The following is an 18,481-nucleotide window of genomic DNA, read 5'->3' on the forward strand; positions in this document are numbered from 1 at the left end:
CATGTGGGGTGCCCGTGAGTCTTCCAAGGCATGTGAGGTCGCCCCTGGCGGGTTCTGCAGGGCAGCTGGGGCTAGGACCTGGGTTAGGCCAAAGACCTGCCTCACCTCCGGTCACCTTCTCTCAGTCCTGTTTGCCGGCTTGCTCTTCTCTTCGAGCTCTTGCTAACTCTGATTTTTCCCCCTTACATGTGACAATTTCCTCTATCTGGATATTTTGAAGTTGAATGCCAGCGTGAGGTGGGTGACTGGGCTGGCTGATGGCAGTGAATAGATGCCATTTGCATATGTCCTGTGCCTTCAGGCTATATATAGTCTTGAACTGTGTCTGCAGCTCCTGACATTTTGTTTGGACCGGAAGACTGATTTTTATGTAACTTCCTCATAGAACGGTGTGTGGTGCTGCCCATCACGCCACAGCTCCCAGGGCTGGTGTTTCCCTGTCCAGAAAATGCTGGACAGACGTGAGCCAAAGCTCTAGCTGGGAGGAAGCATTTGTACCGCGGGATGAAATAGAACTGCCTTTGAGTCAAGCTTACATTTTCAAGAAATACAAAACAGACTTTTTCCCCCCCATTTTTAGTACCAGAGCAGATAACCCCCAAGGTTATTTGCTTCCCTGAAAGATATTTAGCTTGCCCTTTCAAAGTTCATTTAGAGCAGATCTTGGCGTTCAATCAGAGTTGGGTGCTAACCGAGGTCAGAGTGTTTGCTTATTTGTGGCCTTCTTTGTCTCTTAAGAGGAACCGTAGTTAGAGGCCACCAGAGAAAACAAAACACAAGCACCCGCTTCCTCCCAGCTTGGTTCCTCTGTTCTCAACCCCCGGCCATTTGTCTATACATCTTCCCCAGAACAGGCAGGGGACAAAGGTAGAGGGAAGGTCTGAGGAGCCCCTGCATGGTGCTCCCTGAGCAGTGTTCCCCATCTTTGTGGCTTCTGTTGAGGTTCTGAAATGAGTCATAAGGTGCTAGTGACAAATGTGTCATGTATGGCGTGACACAAAGATGGAGTTTGTGCCATCAGTCCCTAGGGTGGGAGGAGGGAGCATCGGGTTTTGGGGGTCAGTGGCAGGAGGATGTGACCCATAGCGTGTCGGCTTTATCTCGGGTGGGGGAAAACGGATCGTTTGGGGAGTAGTGTGCTTGGGGTACAGATTTGCCGCGTTTTTCTGGATTTCTCTCTCTCTCTACTTCTCTCTCTCTTTTTTTTTTATGTAGGAGTACTGCTATTTATCCAGCCACTGATTAGCTGATTGAATTCTGCATGAACTCCACCTTACTTTTTTTTTCACTTTTTATGATTTTATTTATTGAATCCCCCTGAGAGCAGTTACAAAGCTTTCAGGTCTAAGTCTCCGTCATACAATGAAACACCTGTACCTTCACCAGTGCCCATTCTCCACCCCCAACAACCCCAGTATATCCCCATCCCACACCCTCCCCCTACCAGTGAGGCAGATGATTTCCACATTACTCTCTCTCTACTTTGATCACATTCAATATTTTGACACCAGACCCACCATATTTATTTGAGATTTTGCCCCAACACTCAGATCTGCTGAAAAGGCAACAGTAGACAATTTGTTTTCTGTTGCTGGTTATGAATAACATATGATGTTTCGTGGCTGCAGTGCTGGCCGCACGATTTTGAAATTCTGACATTTGAACACTTAAATCTGGAGGGATTTCTGTCAAAACCTGTTGGGTTCCCGAGAATTGCTCCTGAGTCTCTGGGATCATGATCGTTAAGCAGCTTGATCAGGAGCCAGAAAGGCCGTTCGTGGGCAATGACTTGGGGTCTCTTGGGGACGGGGAGGACAGGACTGGCTCCACCCCCATCCTATGAGGCCCAACAAGGTTTGTCACTGAGGTCCCAAGCCTGACTGTCCAGTGGCCTCTGGAGGATGGCGGCCACCGGGCCACCAGAGGGAACAGGCCAAGGCATGAAACCGTGGGCCCAGCACTGCAGGGACCAGACGCATTTCTGCCAAAAGCCACTGGGTTTCGAGATTTGTTTCTGAGTCTCTGGGATCATGGCCATTAAGCAGTTCAATCAGGACCCAGAGAGGCCATGCCTCCAATGATCTAGCTGAGCCGGAGGTGATTTGTGGGTGTGTTTCCCACATTCCTAACTTTTGGCCATTTACTTTCTAGGTAAACTTTGCCCCAAGTTTTTGGGGTCTGGCCAAAGGCACAACAGCAATTTTGGGGTATCTGGAAGTGTGGAGGCGCCATCAGGCTGCTGATGCACTCGCCTCACAGGTACAGTGATTTTTGTTTGATGGTTTGTGTTTTTATGTAGGAGTACTGCTATTTATTTAGCCACTGATTAGCTGATTGAATTGGGCATGAACTCCAACTTACTTTTTTTTCCATAAATTCCTTTCTTTCTTTCTTTCTTTCTTTCTTTCTTTCTTTCTTTCTTCTTCTTATATTTATTTATTGAATCACTGTGGGAAAAGTTACAAAGCTTTCAGATTTAAGTCTCGGTCATACAATGATCAAACACCGTCTTCTTCACCCTTCACGAGTACTCATTTTTCACCACCAAGAACCCCAATATACCCCACCTCCCACCCACCCAATGCCTACGAGGCAAATGATTTCTGACTAACTCTTCTCTACATTGATTACATTCATTATTTCGACAAAAGATGCACCATGATTGCTTAGAATTTACCCCCCAACAATCAGAATGGCTGAAATGGCATTGTGAAATACATTGTTTTCTATATAAGGTTCGGAGTTCCGGGGCTGGAGAGATAGCACAGCGGGTAGGGCATTTTCCTTTCACGTGGCCAACCTGGGTTCGAGTCCCAGCATCCATATGTTCCCCTGAGCAATGCCAGGAGTAACTCCTGAGTGCAGAGCCAGGAGTAACCCCTGTGAGTGCAGAGCCAGGAGTAACCCTTGTGCATCGTCAGGTGTGACCCAAAAAGCAAAAAAAAAAAAAAAAGTTTGGAGTTCCTCCCCTCCAAGTTTCGCTGAGCAAGCAGAAGGAAAGCAAAGAGCTTGGGCCCGGTGGTTGATGCAGATTGCTGGGCCAGGCCGTCGATCAAGGGAGATTTGGGGATCTCTGGGACCCCTCCTCGACCCAGTGCTCTCCGGGGCCCAAAGCTTGGTCGTGTCCTACGAGTTGGGGGCGAGCCTGGTCTTTGGGCTCGCGTTGTGTTTGGACGGGCAGGTGGGGTGTTCAGGGCCCAGCTGCTGACACCTGATCCCGCCCTGGCCAGGTAGGAGGACGGAGATTGGCGGCTGGCCCCTGAGATGCCCAAGATAACCAGTCAAGGAGATAACCAGAGTCAATCCCAGTCGAGCTGGGTGATAGGCTGAGATAACGCACCGAGCCGCTGAGGCAGATCCTGTCTGGAGACACTGGGGCACCTTGATCGCAGGCAGGCCTGGCCAGGCGGGGGGCGGGGGCGAGTGGGCACCAACCTCGGCGTTTCCGTGGCTCAGAGCTTCCGTGCCATTCGGCTTGCTCTGCTGTTGTTTTGTTTTTGGGTCACACCTGGACGTGCTCCGGGGTCACTCCTGGCTCTGCACTCAGGACTTATTCCTGGAGGTGCTCGGGGGTCCCTATGGGATGCCGGGATTGAACCCGGGTCAGTTGTGTGCAAGGCAAATGCCCTCCCCGCTGCACTAGACTTCTGGCCCCAAGGCCCAAAACTTAAAGAAAAATCCTTGCTGGGGTTTCCCCGTCCCTGGCGCCCTGTCAGCCTCGTGGGTCTGCACACAGCTTGTGCGACTGCCTCGAGTGGCCAGTGACAAGGGCGCCCGCGTGTCCTCCTGCTCCCCAGGGCTGCTCTCTGCCCGGTGCTCCCGGCCCTGCAGCCCTCAACTCCTGCCCTGTGTTCTCTCCTCCTTTCTGTGGTGTCCCCCTCCTCTCTCAGTGGCCCTCCCCCTGGGGTCACCCCCCTTCCTGCGTGGTGCTGGGACAGCAGAGCTGCCGGGTTTGTGCCAGCTTTGTGCCAGGTGCACGGTTGACCCCGGGGGCTTGGATTCAGGACCTCATGCTTGTGAGGCAGTGCTCAAAACCCCCTCTCGTACATTCCTCCCCTCCAAGCTGAAGGAACGGACTTGACCCACGTTCAGGCTCACACTTCTGCTTCCTGCCGAATCACTGCCGGCCGCTAGCAGGCCAGGCCCCGTGTGCCACGCCTGTGTGAAGCAGGGACGTTCCAGGGCGTGAGCCTGCTAGCGTCTTTGTCATGGACACACGTGGTCCCATCACAGGATTTAGGGTCAGGGTCCAAACACAGGAGCATGGGGGTGGGGGGGGGTGGGGGCTTATTCAGGCCGGAGACTCTACTAGGCTCACACACAGCATTGAGTGCTCAAGTCTCAGGGAGACAGTGAGGCTCAAACACATTTTCTTTTGCGCTGTTTTTTTTCTCTATTTTTTTTGGCTTTTTGGGTCACACTCAGTGATGCTCAGTGTTGCCTACTGACCAAGTAAAAGAATGCTTCATTTTTCATTCCCCCTTTGTCCTGCTCAAAGCTGGGCAACTTCCCAGTACAGGAGGTTTCAGTTTGGGGAAAATGCACCCTCGTAAATGATTTGTAAATGATGTATGAGGAACAGCACAATCTTTGCAGTTATGTCAAAGCTATATAAAAGCAGGTCGTTCTGACCAATAGCATTATGCCGAAAGGGTCACCAGGTGGCTGACCAACAGTGCATGGCTCTGCTGATTGTCCCATCCACTTTCCCACGTCCCATCCCCTTTCCTTCTTTTGGGTGGGCTGTGGAAACATACTTAAGTCTGTACTTATGCTCTGAATAAACGCACGCATTCATGCCATCTCCTGAATGACGAACCCTGTGTGACTCGAGTGCTGATTTCACCCTGACGGCCCTCCCCTGGCTCTGCCCCGCAGCGCCGGACGTGGCACTCAGGAATTACTCCTGGCAGTGCTCAGGACTGGTGATCGAATCTTGGTCAGCCGTGAGCAAGGCAAACCCCTCCCCACTGTGCTCTCACTCCAGCCCCTCCTTTTGCATCTTTTTGTGTTTTTTCAGAATTGATTGATTTCCACGTAGTGTTTGCTGGCCCTGACGTTCTCTGCAGAGTCCCTTGTTGCACACTGTGTTTCGTGGGCACCTTGACATGAAGACTTGGCGCTTGCCTGGTGCATGGCTGACCCCATAGGTCCCCTGAGCACCGCCAGGAGTGATTCCGAGTGCAGAGCCAGGAGTAACCCTGAACACTGCCGAGTGTCCCAAAAAACAAAAGGAAAGAAAGAAAATAGGTATCCTTGCCCGGAAGGGTAGCCCAGGGCCAAGGAGCCTGCCTTGCCTGTGGCTGACCCCACCCCACCCTGTACGTCCCTTCCCACCCAGGTCCTGCCAGGATGAGCTCCCATGACTGGATCAGATTCAGCCCTGAGCACCGTCAGATGTCCCGTCCTCAGCCCCCAGGTTAGGTCACTCCGCCCTCCCCACCTCCCCCCCACTCCCCAGTTCCTGCTCACTCATCCTCGAGGGGACCCGCACTCATTCAGCTTGTGCTCCCATCCGGAGCAGGCCAGGCCATACTCCTCTGTACAGCTCTCAGGCCTTATTGGGCTGGGCAACTCCCTGGCCACGGTGCGGCCGGTGTTGCTCACAGCACTGGGGTCACAGAGAGTAGGGCTGTCAGGGTCGGGCTCAGGGCCTCTGCCCTGTCGCTCTGCCCCCCTGCTCCCCCCCCCCCCCCCCGGCTCACAGATTTCCTGGCCCGGCTCCTGAGGAGGGACCTGGGCAGGGTCACTGGGTCCAGGTCCTACTCGGGGGATGCTGAATGACGTCAGTTGGAGATCTGTAACTGACAAACATTTGTCAAAAGTTTTCTGAAACCACTTTCACAGGGCCCGGGGATCCAGAACTGGGCCCCGCAGGGACCAGAGGCTCGTTGGCCATGTAGTGCTGACGTCTGCAGGGCAGCCCTCCGGAGCCTCAGCCAGACACTGGCGTCACGAAGGGTGGCGCCTGCCCCTTTAAGAATGACCCATGATGCCCTCCTCCTTGCTGAATTCTAGTTCTACCTCAGAACACTCTAGACTCCAACTGCCATTTTCAGTCTCTCCACGAGACTGGCACGAGCCTGTTTGGCAGAGCTCAGTACTGAAGCTGCGAGTGCAGTGTGACACAGGTGAATCTGAGTCTCTGGGCTTTCTGCCCGCGTGCAGGCGGCTTTTTTCTCTAACAGTTCTTTAGTGTATGATAGTTTTGAATCTTTAGTTAGTTTAAGATTTTTGAGTAGTTATATATATATTTTTGGGGGTGGGGTGGGGTGGGGTGGGGTGTGGTGGCCATACCTGGCTGTGCCCAGGGGTGACCCTGGCCGGCTAATATCCCTGTGCTGACGGAGATCCAGCCCAGGACAACTGGATATAAGGCAAGTGCCCTCCCCACTGTCCTGCCTCTCTGCCCCTTGCGGACTTCTCTATTGAAATATGGAATGACTCTGAAGTCAGTGGGCCCTCATCGGGGGCTGATGAGAAGCAGAGGAGATGTCACTCACCCGGGACTGGCTGGAGCGCTGGCACTGCTGAGCGTGATGAGCCCCGCCAGCCCCAGGACGCCCACTCGCCCTTCCCGGGGTCTTGGGCTAGGTTGCATTCGGCCCGAAAGTCCACACCTCAGGAGGGGAGAAGCCCGTGACATGACCGACCTCGTAGGCAAGAGCAGTACCAGGGCTCGGGCACACATGAGCGCTCTCTCTTGGTTCAAGGTGCCTAGAAGGGATTTCCCCAGGCTGCCCCTGGTGGGAGTTTCTAGCTACCTAGAGTCCGTTGCTAGGGTGGTTGCCAAGAGGGTAGAGTTGAGTGGTTCATGGTCCTCTTAGAAATTCCTTTCCTGGCCTTTGTTCCTATTCCCTCTGGGGGTCCAGCCTGCTCTGGGCCTCCTAATGTGGGTTAATTTTGACCAGAACTTGGGTCCCGTGCCCTCAGGTGGTCTTTTGGTGGCCATGAAGCTTTTGTTGACTTTCTCGGAGTTCCATTGCCATGGGGACGCTTCCCCCATCTACCTGTCTGCCTCAGTTCTGTGGGTTAAGAAATGGAGTTAATATTGGCTTGTGGTTATCCAACCTGGGCAGCGTCACAAGGAATGAAGGAAACGCCGAAAACTCCTTTGCTTCCCTTTGGCGCATTTTTTTTTTCTTTTTGGGTCACACCTGGTGATGCACAGTGTTTACTCCTGGGTCTGCACTCGGGAATCACTCCTGGCAGTGCTTAGAGGACCATATGGGATGCTGGGAATCGAACCTGGGTCGGCCGCGTGCAAGGCAAATGCCCTTCCCACTGTGCAATCGCTCTCCAGCCCCCCTTTGGCGCAGTATTGCTGGGCTCTTTTCCCTTGCAGTTCTCAGCCCATAGAAAAAAGTGTGCCTGTTGCTTGCCTTAGCTTCTGTGTGTAACCCCGGGCCTCTCACACATGTACATACGCACACACGCACACACAAGACCAGCCATCACTGCTGAGTCGCCTGCCGGCTCGTCAGTGTCTGGACGGGGAGGTGGTCAGTGACACTCGCGGTGCTCAGGGATGATTTCTGGCTCCTGAATGTGTTTGGTGGTGGGAGTGATGGCAGGGAGGGCGCGAGGGTCAGCTGCCCGCAGGGCTAGTACCTGTCCCCTCTGCTCTCTGGCCCCGAATCTGCAGTTGTTTGTTTGTCTGTTTTGGATTGAGTTTTTGCGCAGGAATGACACTTGGTGGGCTCAGGGGGCTGTGCGGGAGACTGGGGGTCGCACTCGGGGTGGCGAGTGCCAGACTGGCAGCTCTCTGGGCTCCGGAAGCTGCTGTGGTCGCTCGCCTGAGACAGACTCTCTCCTCTGCTCTTCAGAGATTTAGTCCTGAGAACGAGTGTGCCTCAGAAGGCCCCACAGTGGGCTCGATGGTCGGGGCCTGGTAGTGGCCGCGGCAGCGTCTGACCGCCTGACCACGAGTCTGCTGAGGCCCAGCGGGCTGAAGGCCCCCACCAAGATCCTCAAGCATGGGAGCTGGGCCCTGAAGGCACCCTCGGCCGGTAAGTGCGCTCAGCCCAGGCCAACGGAGACTCATTCCCACCCGGGAACCCCATCCCGAGTCCTCGCCCGGGAAGGGCTCCCTGAGCTGTAGACACGTCCGTGGCTCTGGGGACAGCTCTCACACACGAGTGTCACGTTCTGTGAGTTTAGTGTCACGGCAACCAATGACAGCTGATGTGACCAACACGTTCCATCCTAACTGCAGTACAGTGGGGAGGGCAATTGGCACCCCATGTGACTCTCCACCCTCAACCTCACCATGAGTGACCCTGAGCGGAGAACCAGAAATAGGCCCTGAGCACTGACTGGGGTGCTCCCCCCCCCCCAAAAGAAAAAGAAGATGGGCCAGTGGACACAGCAGAAATAAGACACTGGGTTCAAGCTTTCACCTGGCTTTGTCCGTAGCATCACGGGGTGTGTCCAAAGATTTCCCCTGAGCTGCCCAAATTATGACTGCAGCCTGGGATGCTGCGGTAGGTGAGCACGTCCCCTTCACGGCTGGCCCGGCCAGGCTTCGCCACAAGCAGCCCCCGTCATTGGCTGGGAGTAGCCCTGAGCACTGCTGGGTGTCCCTTCCCCCCAACCACACATTAACTGGACCTGCACAGGCCCTTCCTGTCCCTTCTGACCCTTCTGACCCTTTCTGCTGTTCCAGCGGCTGCTCCCGTTGAGAAGACCATGCCTGGGGAGAAAACCCCCAGCGCCCCCTCCTCGGAGATGCCGGAGGAGTTTGTGGGCGACTTCCAGGTTGGGGAACGAGTCTGGGTGAACGGGAACAAGCCTGGATTCATCCAGTTCCTCGGGGAGACCCAGTTTGCCCCTGGTCAGTGGGCCGGGATCGTCTTGGACGAGCCCATCGGCAAGAACGACGGCTCGGTGGCGGGTGTGCGCTACTTCCAGTGTGAGCCGCTGAAGGGCATCTTCACCCGGCCGTCCAAGCTGAGTAGGAGCTTGCAGGCCGACGATGAGACCAACTGCCGGCAGCCAGCGCCTGCCGCCTGTGCCACACCGACCCTGTCGGCCTCCCCGGCCCCTGCCGGCACCCCGAAGGTGCCCCAGCCCCCCGCGAAGGAGGCACTGGCCACCCCTCACATCTGCAGCCTGACCAGGACGGCCAGCGAGTTCATCTCCAACCTCTCTGAGACCGGCTCCCTCAAGAAAGAGGAGCGGGAGCTGAAGCTCGGGGACCGGGTGCTGGTGAGTGCCGAGGGCAGCGGTCGCGGGTGGCTGTCCATTCGCCTGTCTGGTCCATCAGCTCCTCCAGACTCGCGGTTTGGGTGGAAGCACGAGCAGCCGGGACGCCTGGTCCTGCAGTTTCCAGCATGATGGATGCGTGCGGGGATGCTGCCAGTTTTACCAGTTTAGCCAAAACAGGGTGGAGGGGTCATGCCGTGGGGAGGGGTCATGCTTTGCACGCCTCTGACCCGGGGTTTAAGTCTTGGTCCCATGTACAGTCCCCCAAGCACATCCCGGAGTGATCCCTGAGCACCAAGCCAAGAGTAAGCCCCGAGCCCTCTGACCGTGACTTTAAAAAAAACAATGAACAAAGTTGGAAATCAGTTCTATTTCTCTGGTTTTCGATGTTTTTGCTTGGGGCGTCACAGGGTGGTCGCACACAAAGCCAGTGCCCTTCCCCCGGTGCTCCAGCCCTGTTTATCAGCATTCCCGTCAGTGTCCAGCGCTGGGATTCTGTTTTACTCTGTGTCCCGGGAGCCAAGCGTCAAGCCAAGGCATAGTGAAGGAGAACTGGAAAATCGAACTCTGCTAAGATACGAGAACAGTCATTTTCCTTTAGCTGGTTTCTGGCTTAATTGTTCTCCAGCGGTGGGGTTGCCAGTGCTCCGCTCCCACACCCACCGGGCAGCGACTCCCTCGCCACACCAGGTGGCTGGCCTGGGTCAGAGATTCCCGGGGGTGTGGTCAGCCAGGCCACCGGTGACAGCGAGTGGGTGTGAATGCCGCTGCCTTGCATGGACACTGAGCAGCAGCGTCTGCTCACCCTGTAGGGGTTGCGGGGGGAAATGGCACTTTGACCTTTGGGGTTTCTTCAGGAAATCCCGACTCTGAAGCCAGAATGTTCGTTTGCGGGGGTGGGGGCGCTGTGTGCAGTCCAGGGTGCCTGACCCACGTCCCTCCATCCCTCTGGCAGGTGGGAGGCATGGAGGCCGGTGTGGTGCGCTTCCTCGGGGAGACGGACTTCGCCAAGGGGGATTGGTGCGGCGTAGAGCTGGACAAGCCACTGGGCAAGAACGATGGTGCCGTGGCCGGAACGAGGTGGGTCCTCCTTCCCCCCCAGACAGCCTGGGGCCATGCACGGTGCCAGGGAGGCGCTGAGGGGACTGCAGGCCACTTCACTTGATTCTTAGGCGGGGCCACTTCCGGTGGCACTCGGGGACCCTGCAGGGATGTGGGGACAGCCTGGGGCCCCCATATGCAGCTGTGCTCGGGCCGCAGGAACCCCCCGGGCCTGCTGTCACCCTTCAGATGCCGGGGAGGCTGCTTGGAATCGCCCTTGGTTTGCGTGGTGGGGGTGGGCGGCATGCGAGCGAGTGTGGGTGTGAATGTATGAGGGAGTGTGTATGTGAGCGTGTGAGTGTGGGGCTGTGAGAGTGTTGGTGGGGGCGTGGGCATGAGAGTGTTGGTGGGGGTGTGAGCGTGTTTGTGGGGGAATGAGAGCGTGTCAGTGTTGGTTTGAGAGCGTGCAAGTGTTGGTTGGGGTGTGCGTGTGTGTGACTGTGGGGTTGTGGGTGTGTGGGAGTGTTGGTTGGGGTGTGAGTGTGTGTGGGTGTGGGAGTGTCGGTGGGGTGTGAGTGTGTGTGTTTGATGGGGTGGGAGTGTGAGAGTATGGGAGTGTTGGTTGGGGTGTGAGTGTGTGTGTTGGTTGTGGTATTTATGTGTGGGAATGTTGGTTGGGGTGTGTGTGTATTTGTTGGGTTGTGAGTGTGTGTGAGTGTGGGCTGGTGGAGGGTATGATGTTTGTTGGGGAGTGTGAGTGTGGCACTTTGGAAATGTGGGAGTGTTGGTTGGGGTGTGAGTGTGAATGTGTTTGTTGGGGTGGGAGTGTGAGAGTGTGGGAGTGTTGTTTGGGGTGCGTGTGTGAGTGTGTTTGTCGTGGTGTGAGTGTGTGGGCATGTGGGGCTGTGCGAGCGTGTTCGTTTGTGGGGGTGTGAGACTGTGGGACTCAGTGGACTTCTGGGTCGGCGCTTGTGTCTCTTGCCGAAGGTGTTTTTGTCCCCTCCTCCTCGTTGTCCGCAGGTACTTCCAGTGTCAGCCCAAGTATGGCTTGTTTGCTCCCATTCACAAAGTCACCAAGATCGGCTTCCCGTCGATGACCCCGGCCAAGGGCAAGGTGGCCGCCGTGAGGCGTGTGATGGCCACCACCCCCGCCAGCCTGAAGCGCATCCCTTCGGCCTCCTCGTTCAGCTCCGTCAGTTCTGGGGCCTCATCCGTGAGCAGCAGGCCCGGCCGCACGGGACTAGTAAGCAGCCCCCTACCACTGCGGGGTGCTCGGGCCCCCACAGACTCCCACAGCCCCAGGGGCGAGAGGCAGAGCAGGAGCACGTGGGCTGAGCAGCTCCCGGTGGGAGTCGAGTGGCTTGCCAGCCACCACCTGTGACAGGAGCAGGGACAGGCCTTTCCTCGGGTGCTCAGGGCTCCTCTCTGGCCTCAGGCCGCCTTAGGGATGAAGTGGGGTAGCTGAAGGGGGCGCCTGAGGGTCAGAGCTGGGCCCAGAAACTCTGGGGAACTCTTGGCGTTTCGTCTTGCTTCTTTGCTCTCTCCGTCTCTCCCTGCTCCCTCCTGTCCCTCTGCACTCCTGTCGACATGCAGAGTGGCCTCGACTTCTGTCCATTGCGGGGCCGCAAGTCACAGCTGGGGCCTCGTGGCTTCTCCCCTCACGTCTATCTGAGTCATAAACACTAAAGTGTGTCTGAATATGCAAGGGTGCCCTGAGATATTGTCCACAGGGAAACGGGCCCACGATGGAGAGGGTGTCCCGTGGGGCTGGCTTTGCTGGGGGCTGCGCTTCCTGCCGCTGTCTCTGCTCCGTGCATTGACCCTCGATGCAGAAGAGGAGGGAGTGAGTGTGTGTGCAACGGAAGATACAAAACAGATGACACGGGAACGGGAGCCAGGAGGCCATGCGCCGTGGGCACAGGCCTGGGGCCAGTCCTGTCTTGCTCGACCACCACCAGGTTTCCCTGCCCCACCTGCAACCTCACGTCCGACTCCTCCTTCCCTTCGCCTCACCATTTAGGAGGAGAGCAGACTCAGAAGCCCCTCTCCTTCCCTCGCGAGCCAGCCCATTTGTGGAATTTGGTTTTGTTTTTCTGCTTGACTGTGGGCCATACCCTACAGTGCTTCAAGGGGCCGTTTGCAGTGCTGGGGTTTTGCCGGTGCCTCCCACCTCCAAGCAAGAGCCCTACGCCTGAGACGTATCTCCAGCCTCCCCCCGCTATCTTGTTTTGTTCTGTTTTGGGGTCACACTTGGCAGAGCTCAGTGCTCGGGATTATTCCTGGTGGGCCTCCGGGATTGAGCCTGGGCAGCGCTGGGGCTTCGCTCTCCAGCTCTTTGGCCCCTGCCTTGCATATCTTTATGCAGGGTGGAGCTCACTCCTAAACTGAACATCACCGTTAGCGTCTGTGACAGGAATATAGAAAGATTCTGTGTGACTTCACAGAAGTATACCTCGACAACATAATTCCATAAGTGCACACACAAGCGTTCATACACAGTCACTCATACATGTACACGTAGTGCATACCGTATATACACAGGCTTATGGGTATACACACACAGGCACATACATGCATAAACACAACGCGCGCATGCACACAGGTGCGTGTAGATATGCCCACCGGAACATACATGCACGCATACATGCACACAGGTTCGTGCCTGCCCTGTGGAGGCCTCCCTGTTCGTCTGTTGGCTGAGTTGCTCTTCTGAGGTACCAGGCTTCCACAGAGGTTCTGGGCTTGCTGGGATGGAGACTGGGGCCTCACAAACCACGCGCAGGGCAGAGGCTTTGGCATCAGCATCCTGAGTTCAGCTCGTGGCCCCGATCTTGCCCAACCCCTCAGTGCGCGCCTCCCCCCATGCCAGAGGTCCTGCTTTCTCCCTGCTCCGGGCCTGAACCTCACAGTCTCATCTCCATGGTTGGCTGAAAGAAGCCCATCGCTCCTGTGCTGGTTTCCTCAGGGAGCTGTCTCGGGCCCAGGAAGCGCGTGCGTCTGGACTGCCCCACCCGCTCAGGCCAGGAGGCTCAGGGAACACCGCTGCCCGCCTTTCCTAGTTTTTATTTTTGCTCTTTGGGGTTCACCTGGCAGTGCTCAGGGACTCCAGGCGTGGTGCTTGGGGGCTGCTCCCGGTGGAGGGGGGTTGAGCCCGGGTCTTGGTGTTAGACCCCCAAGGCTGGCAAGCTCTTCCCAGCCACCCCTTGAAATCCGAGTTGACTGCAGTTCCCGAGAGCACTGCACATGGCTGGCCCGAGAGCTCGTGTGCTCCTAGAAATTTTAGTTATTATTTGGTTTTGGGTCCACACCCAGGGGTGCTCAGGGCTTATTCCTGGCTCTCTGCTTGGGGGGTGGGGTCACTCCTGACGGTGCTGGATCTTGAACCTCTGCAAGCACCTCCCCCCCCCCCCCCCAAAACAGACCCTTTGGCCCTGGGGAGGGCATTTAATCGGACCAGATATACTTTAAGTGTATCGGGAAATCACGGCCAAGTCCTTACGCACAGGCAAGGATGATCCCGCTCTCCGGACAGAACCAGGTGGCTCGAGAGCTCCCAGCAGGCAAAGCAGCAGAGGACAGACTGGGCCCTGCTGGGCCCGTCGGTCAGGAGGCGTTTGGCAGCAGCTCAGATGATGCGGGGAAGTGGCAAGAGAACCTGCGGCTGGACCGCAGCAGGGCGATGGAACAGGGATGACCGGGCAGAAGGAGCGGAAGTTCTGGCCACCCCCGCCGCAGCCCCCGCCACCGTGTGCCCGAAGAATGAAGATCAGGTCCCGCCTTGTCCCCTCCTGCAGGGGCCGTTGTGCAGAGAGGGATCTGGGTCTGCAGAGCGATCATGAGCGACCACGAGCCCAGGATAGAACGGACAGGACCCCCGGTCCCCGCAGCCCTTCAGCCCACTCCCCTCCCCTCCTCACTGTCTTTGCCTCTTCTCTCCTTCCCTTTGTGCTTGGTCTTTCCCTGAGCTGCCCTTGCTGTCCTGCTCGCTGGACATGAGCCCTCACACATTCTCACCCACCACTTTTTCCTTTTTTTTCCGGGACTTTGGCCATACCCCAGCAATACTCAGGACTTACTCTGGACTCTGCACTCAGGAGTCACTCCTGGTGGGCTCGGGAGCCTATGGGGTGGGTACCTGTTATCCAGCTCGGGTCAGCGGCGTGCAAGGCCAGCGCCTTTCCCGCAACTTTATCATTCTAGCCTCTAATCCCCCATTTTCGAAGGCAGATGGCACAGGGGTCTTTTATAGGGTCACACCCAGTGACCCTCGTGGGCACGGGGCCATTCCCAGAGACAAGAGTCTCTGGTTACTGCTATTCAGGCATGGGGCGGGTGCCCGGGAGAGCGAGGTGAGCTGGAAGGAAGAGGAAGAGAGAAGGGACAGGCTGCCCAGGGAGACCCTGACGGACCTGCAAGGCTGAAGATGCTGGAGCTGGCCTCAAGCTCAAGCCAAGGGCTCAGCCTTAAGGAAGCTCAGGCCAGAGCAGGCTGTGGAGGGGGCTGCCTCGGGCTCTGCAGAAGAGTCTCTGGATTCCCACGAGGCCCGAGGTCAGTGGAGCCCAGGTCCCGTCCAAGGATCTTCAGGAAGGTTTCAAGACGTTTCTGCTGAGAGTCGCTGGCCCATATGCAAGAATGCAGCACTGCTCCATGTGCTTTGCCAAGGATCACCGTGTGCATGCCCGTGTCGGCCGCCCCCGTCCCCTTCACGTTTCTTTTTCTTTGCAGTTGCTGGAAACCTCCTCCCGCTACGCGCAGAAGATCTCCGGCACCACCGCCCTCCAGGAGGCGCTGAAGGAGAAGCAGCAGCACATTGAGAAGCTGCTGGCCGAGTGGGACCTAGAGCGGGCGGAGGTGGCCAAGGCCACGAGCCACGTGGGGGAGATAGAGCAGGAGCTGGCCCTGGCCGGGACGGGCACGACCAGGTGACGTCTGTGCAGACGGCAGTGCCGGGGGCCGAGAGAAGCCTGTGGTAGAGGCTGGGCGCAAGCTTGGTGCAGGCGGTGCAGGCAGAGGCCGTGGGTCCCCGTCTGCCGTCGTTGCGGTGGCGTCCGGCGCGTGGTTTGATTGCATGCTCCTTCTGCTCGTCCCGTGGGGGTTTAGGGAGTGCCGAGTTGTCCGCGCCGGTGCTTTCGTGGTGTGGTTCCGCTCTGGCCTTCCAGAAACGCCGCAGCTTAGGTGGGAGATACATTCAGTATGCCGCGGTGACAGGTGGCGGTGCCAGCCCAGAGAGGGCTGTTGGGGACGGGCGAGGCCACTCACGCGCCGTTGCCTCTACAGCACGTCCTGGAGCTGGAGGCCAAGAACGACGAGCTGCGGGCCATGCTGGAAGCGACCGACTGGGAGAAGGTGGAGCTGCTGAATCAGCTGGAGGAGGAGAAGAGGTGAGGCCGTGCCCGGAGCTGGGGGCTCCCTCGGGTGGGGCACTCCTGGCCTTCCACGGCTGTGAGAACCAGAAACCAACGGGTGCCCAGTCCTGAGCGCGGCCTCACCGGGAGGGCTGGGGGGGGAGCTCAGTGGAGCCTAGCCACCCCCGGCCCTCCCTGCTGTGTCCACCTGGCCTGGTATTCAGGAGGCCTGTGCTGGGTGGCAAGGAACTGTCCTAACCCAGTGGGGCCCTGTGGGAGTCCCTGTGGTTAAGTCCCAGGCGGGAGGAAACCCACAGTACCCATGGGGCACGACAGCAGACAGACAGGGCTCAGGCTAGGCTGGACACAGACGGACGTGTTGCTCAGGCCGGGGTGCAGACAGACAGTCACGGGGCTCAGGCCGGGCTGCAGACAGACAGTCACGGGGCTCAGGCTGGGCTACAGACAGTTGGACTAGGGGTGCTGGCGGAGACCGCCTTTTCAGATGGGCTCCCGGCAGTGTGGTGCCCAGGGGCACTGCTAGTGCCTGGCTCAGCCCCTCAGCTCCACATGCGGACTCGACACGTCCCCTGGGAGCCCCCCCCCCAACCCCGAGTCGTTGGCTGCTTCTCCCCCAGGAGCTCAGTTGTTGTCCCAATGTGGGGACAGACGCTGGCTAGGAGGGACTGGCAGGCGCCACGGGTCAGTTTTTAACCACCTCTGTTAGCTGCGAGGCAGAAAGGGTTGATATGACACTGCACCTGGCGTTGGCTCGGCCTAGCTTCCTCCTGTAGCCTGCGGGTCCCACCCAGTGCTCGAAGCTGAGGGGACTCGCTGACTTTCTTTTTTTTCTTTTTGGGTCAACCCAGTGATGCTCAGGGGTTACTCCTGCCTCGGCACTCAGGAATTACTCCAGGCATTGCTCCGGGGTCCATAGTGGTATGCTGGGAATTGAACCCGGGTCGGCCACGTGCAAGACAAACGCCCTGCCTGCTGTACTCTCGCTCTGGCCCTCCCCGACTCTCTCAGCCCTCCTGTGTGTGGAGCCGGGGGCTGGGTCAGGCGCATCTACAAGATGGTGGCCCTCATGGGGGGCAGCAGTGACGCCCCTCACAACGTCTCCCTCTCCCCCACAGGAAAGTGGAAGACCTCCAGTTCCGAGTCGAGGAGGAGTCCATCACCAAAGGCGACCTGGAGGTAAAGCCCGGGCAGGTCCCGGAGGCTTGCAGGGTGCAGGCAAGGATGCGGGGCGGCCTGGCCGACCCTGCCGGGACCACTTCTGCTGGAGACTCCGAATCAGACAGGGATACCTGGGTTCATGCACCTGGCAGGCCCGGCTGACACATCTCTGCTCCTTGGGGCTGGAGGCTGCTCTTGATGAGCGTTTTTCTCTCATTCTGACAGTCGGGTCTATGCCTTTGCCTCAGCTTTGATTTTCAGTCGAGCAGCACAAATCAAATCCATTAGAACCCCATTTTTTGGAAGCTTTTCCTTAAAACAAGAAGAAGCAAAGAGTCAGTTTGGAAAAGAAAAATTTCTATTTCTGCTTCTTTTCCTTCCTGTTTTAAGATCATGGAAATTTTGTTTTCCCACCAGAAGGAGGTGAAGTCCCTGCAGGTGGCCTCTGAGAAGCTCGCCAAGGAGAACGAGTGCCTGAGGACCCAGCTGGACCATGCCAACAAGGAGAACGCGGACGTGATCGCCCTGAGGAAGTCCAAGCTGGAGACGGCCATCTCCCCGCACCAACAGACCATGGGCGAGCCGAAGGCATCCGTGAGCCAGGGCGTGGGCGCCGAGGCGGCCGAGCTGGCCGAGCTCAAGATGCAGATCGAGAGGCTACAGTTCGAGTACCAGCAGGAGGTGGAGAGCCTGAAGGCCCAGCAGGCGGCTGAGCGTGCAGCGCACGCCTCCGAGCTGCAGACGCTCAGGTCGCGGCTGTTCAGGACGGCCCAGGAGCAGAAGAACAGCCTGGAGGCCGCACGGGCCAAGCTTGAGCAGATCGAGGACCAGCACCTGGTGGAGATGGAGGACGCCCTGAACAAGCTGCAGGAGGCGGAGACGAAGGTAAAGCACCTGGACGGGTTGCGGGCCGTGTGTAGTCAGCAAGCCCAGGCCCTGGCCAATGCCACGGCACAGCTGGAGGCCACCCGGCAGAAGCTCTTGCAGCTCGATGGGCTCTGGAAGGCCAGTTCCGAAGGTCAATTGGGAATGGAGAAGCTCAGGCAGCAGCTCCAGGTGGCTGAGCGGCAGATTCAGGAGTTAGAGAATGCAAAGCGGGCCGAGAGCTGCAGGTTGGTACTCGGGCGCCCTCGCCCACTTCCACGCTCGCTCCCTGCATGCTGTGTGTCAGTCTGCTCGCCGCCGTGTTCCGGCTTGGTGCTGACAGGTCTCCCGGTCACGTCCCGTGCGGTTCCCTCTGAGGGGACTGAGAAGGTGTCGGCATGATTCGGGGGTTGTCATTGGTCCCCAGCACCTGGATGCCGTGCTAGCCTTGGCCCCGGCTAATCGGGCCCGTCTGAGGTCTTTCTGAAACAGAGAATTCTTCACGAGGCCAGTGAGAAAACAAGATAGGAGCCCCTAGAGCAAACCTCTGCCCCCCACCTCTTGGGCCCGCTGCATACTCGCCGAGTTCGCCCAGACACTTGGACTCGAGTCAGGCCGCGAGGGTCTTTCCCTGACCTTGCTGACCACCTGCTCGTGTGACGGGCTTTGCCCTCCTCTCCCTGAGGCGCCTCAGTTCCCAGCTGGTGCTCGATGCCTCTGAGCCTCTGAGCTCCCTCAAGGCTGGTGACGTGGCCCATCTTGGTATTTCTCATTGCCAGCCCCTCCCTCCCTGCAGCACAAGCCCCCGCGCAGCCCTGCAGAGATTTCATCCCTTTCAGCCTCTAACA

The 18,481-nt window shown here is 57.8% G+C and overlaps 1 protein-coding gene and 1 pseudogene across 1 annotated transcript; both read left to right on the plus strand.

Moving 5' to 3' along the window:
* LOC130024589 (vacuolar protein sorting-associated protein 33A-like) overlaps nt 1–7,359 on the plus strand; it is a 31,722-nt pseudogene extending 24,363 nt beyond the window's left edge.
* A 580-nt stretch (nt 7,360–7,939) lies between these two features.
* Nucleotides 7,940–17,849, plus strand: LOC130024590 (CAP-Gly domain-containing linker protein 1-like; the record flags this gene model as incomplete). Its single annotated transcript, XM_056115301.1, is given in 9 exon segments — nt 7,940–8,009; nt 8,666–9,207; nt 10,160–10,284; nt 11,266–11,488; nt 14,971–15,145; nt 15,148–15,167; nt 15,523–15,626; nt 16,727–16,784; nt 17,184–17,849. Coding segments are annotated over 9 exon segments (1,983 nt in total), but the record flags the coding sequence as incomplete, so codon positions are not given.
* Nucleotides 17,850–18,481: the final 632 nt, after the last annotated feature.

The sequence above is a fragment of the Sorex fumeus genome, unplaced genomic scaffold (genome assembly GCF_029834395.1).
Source record: "Sorex fumeus unplaced genomic scaffold, SorFum_2.1 ptg000029l, whole genome shotgun sequence".
NCBI classification, from domain to species: domain Eukaryota; kingdom Metazoa; phylum Chordata; class Mammalia; order Eulipotyphla; family Soricidae; genus Sorex; species Sorex fumeus.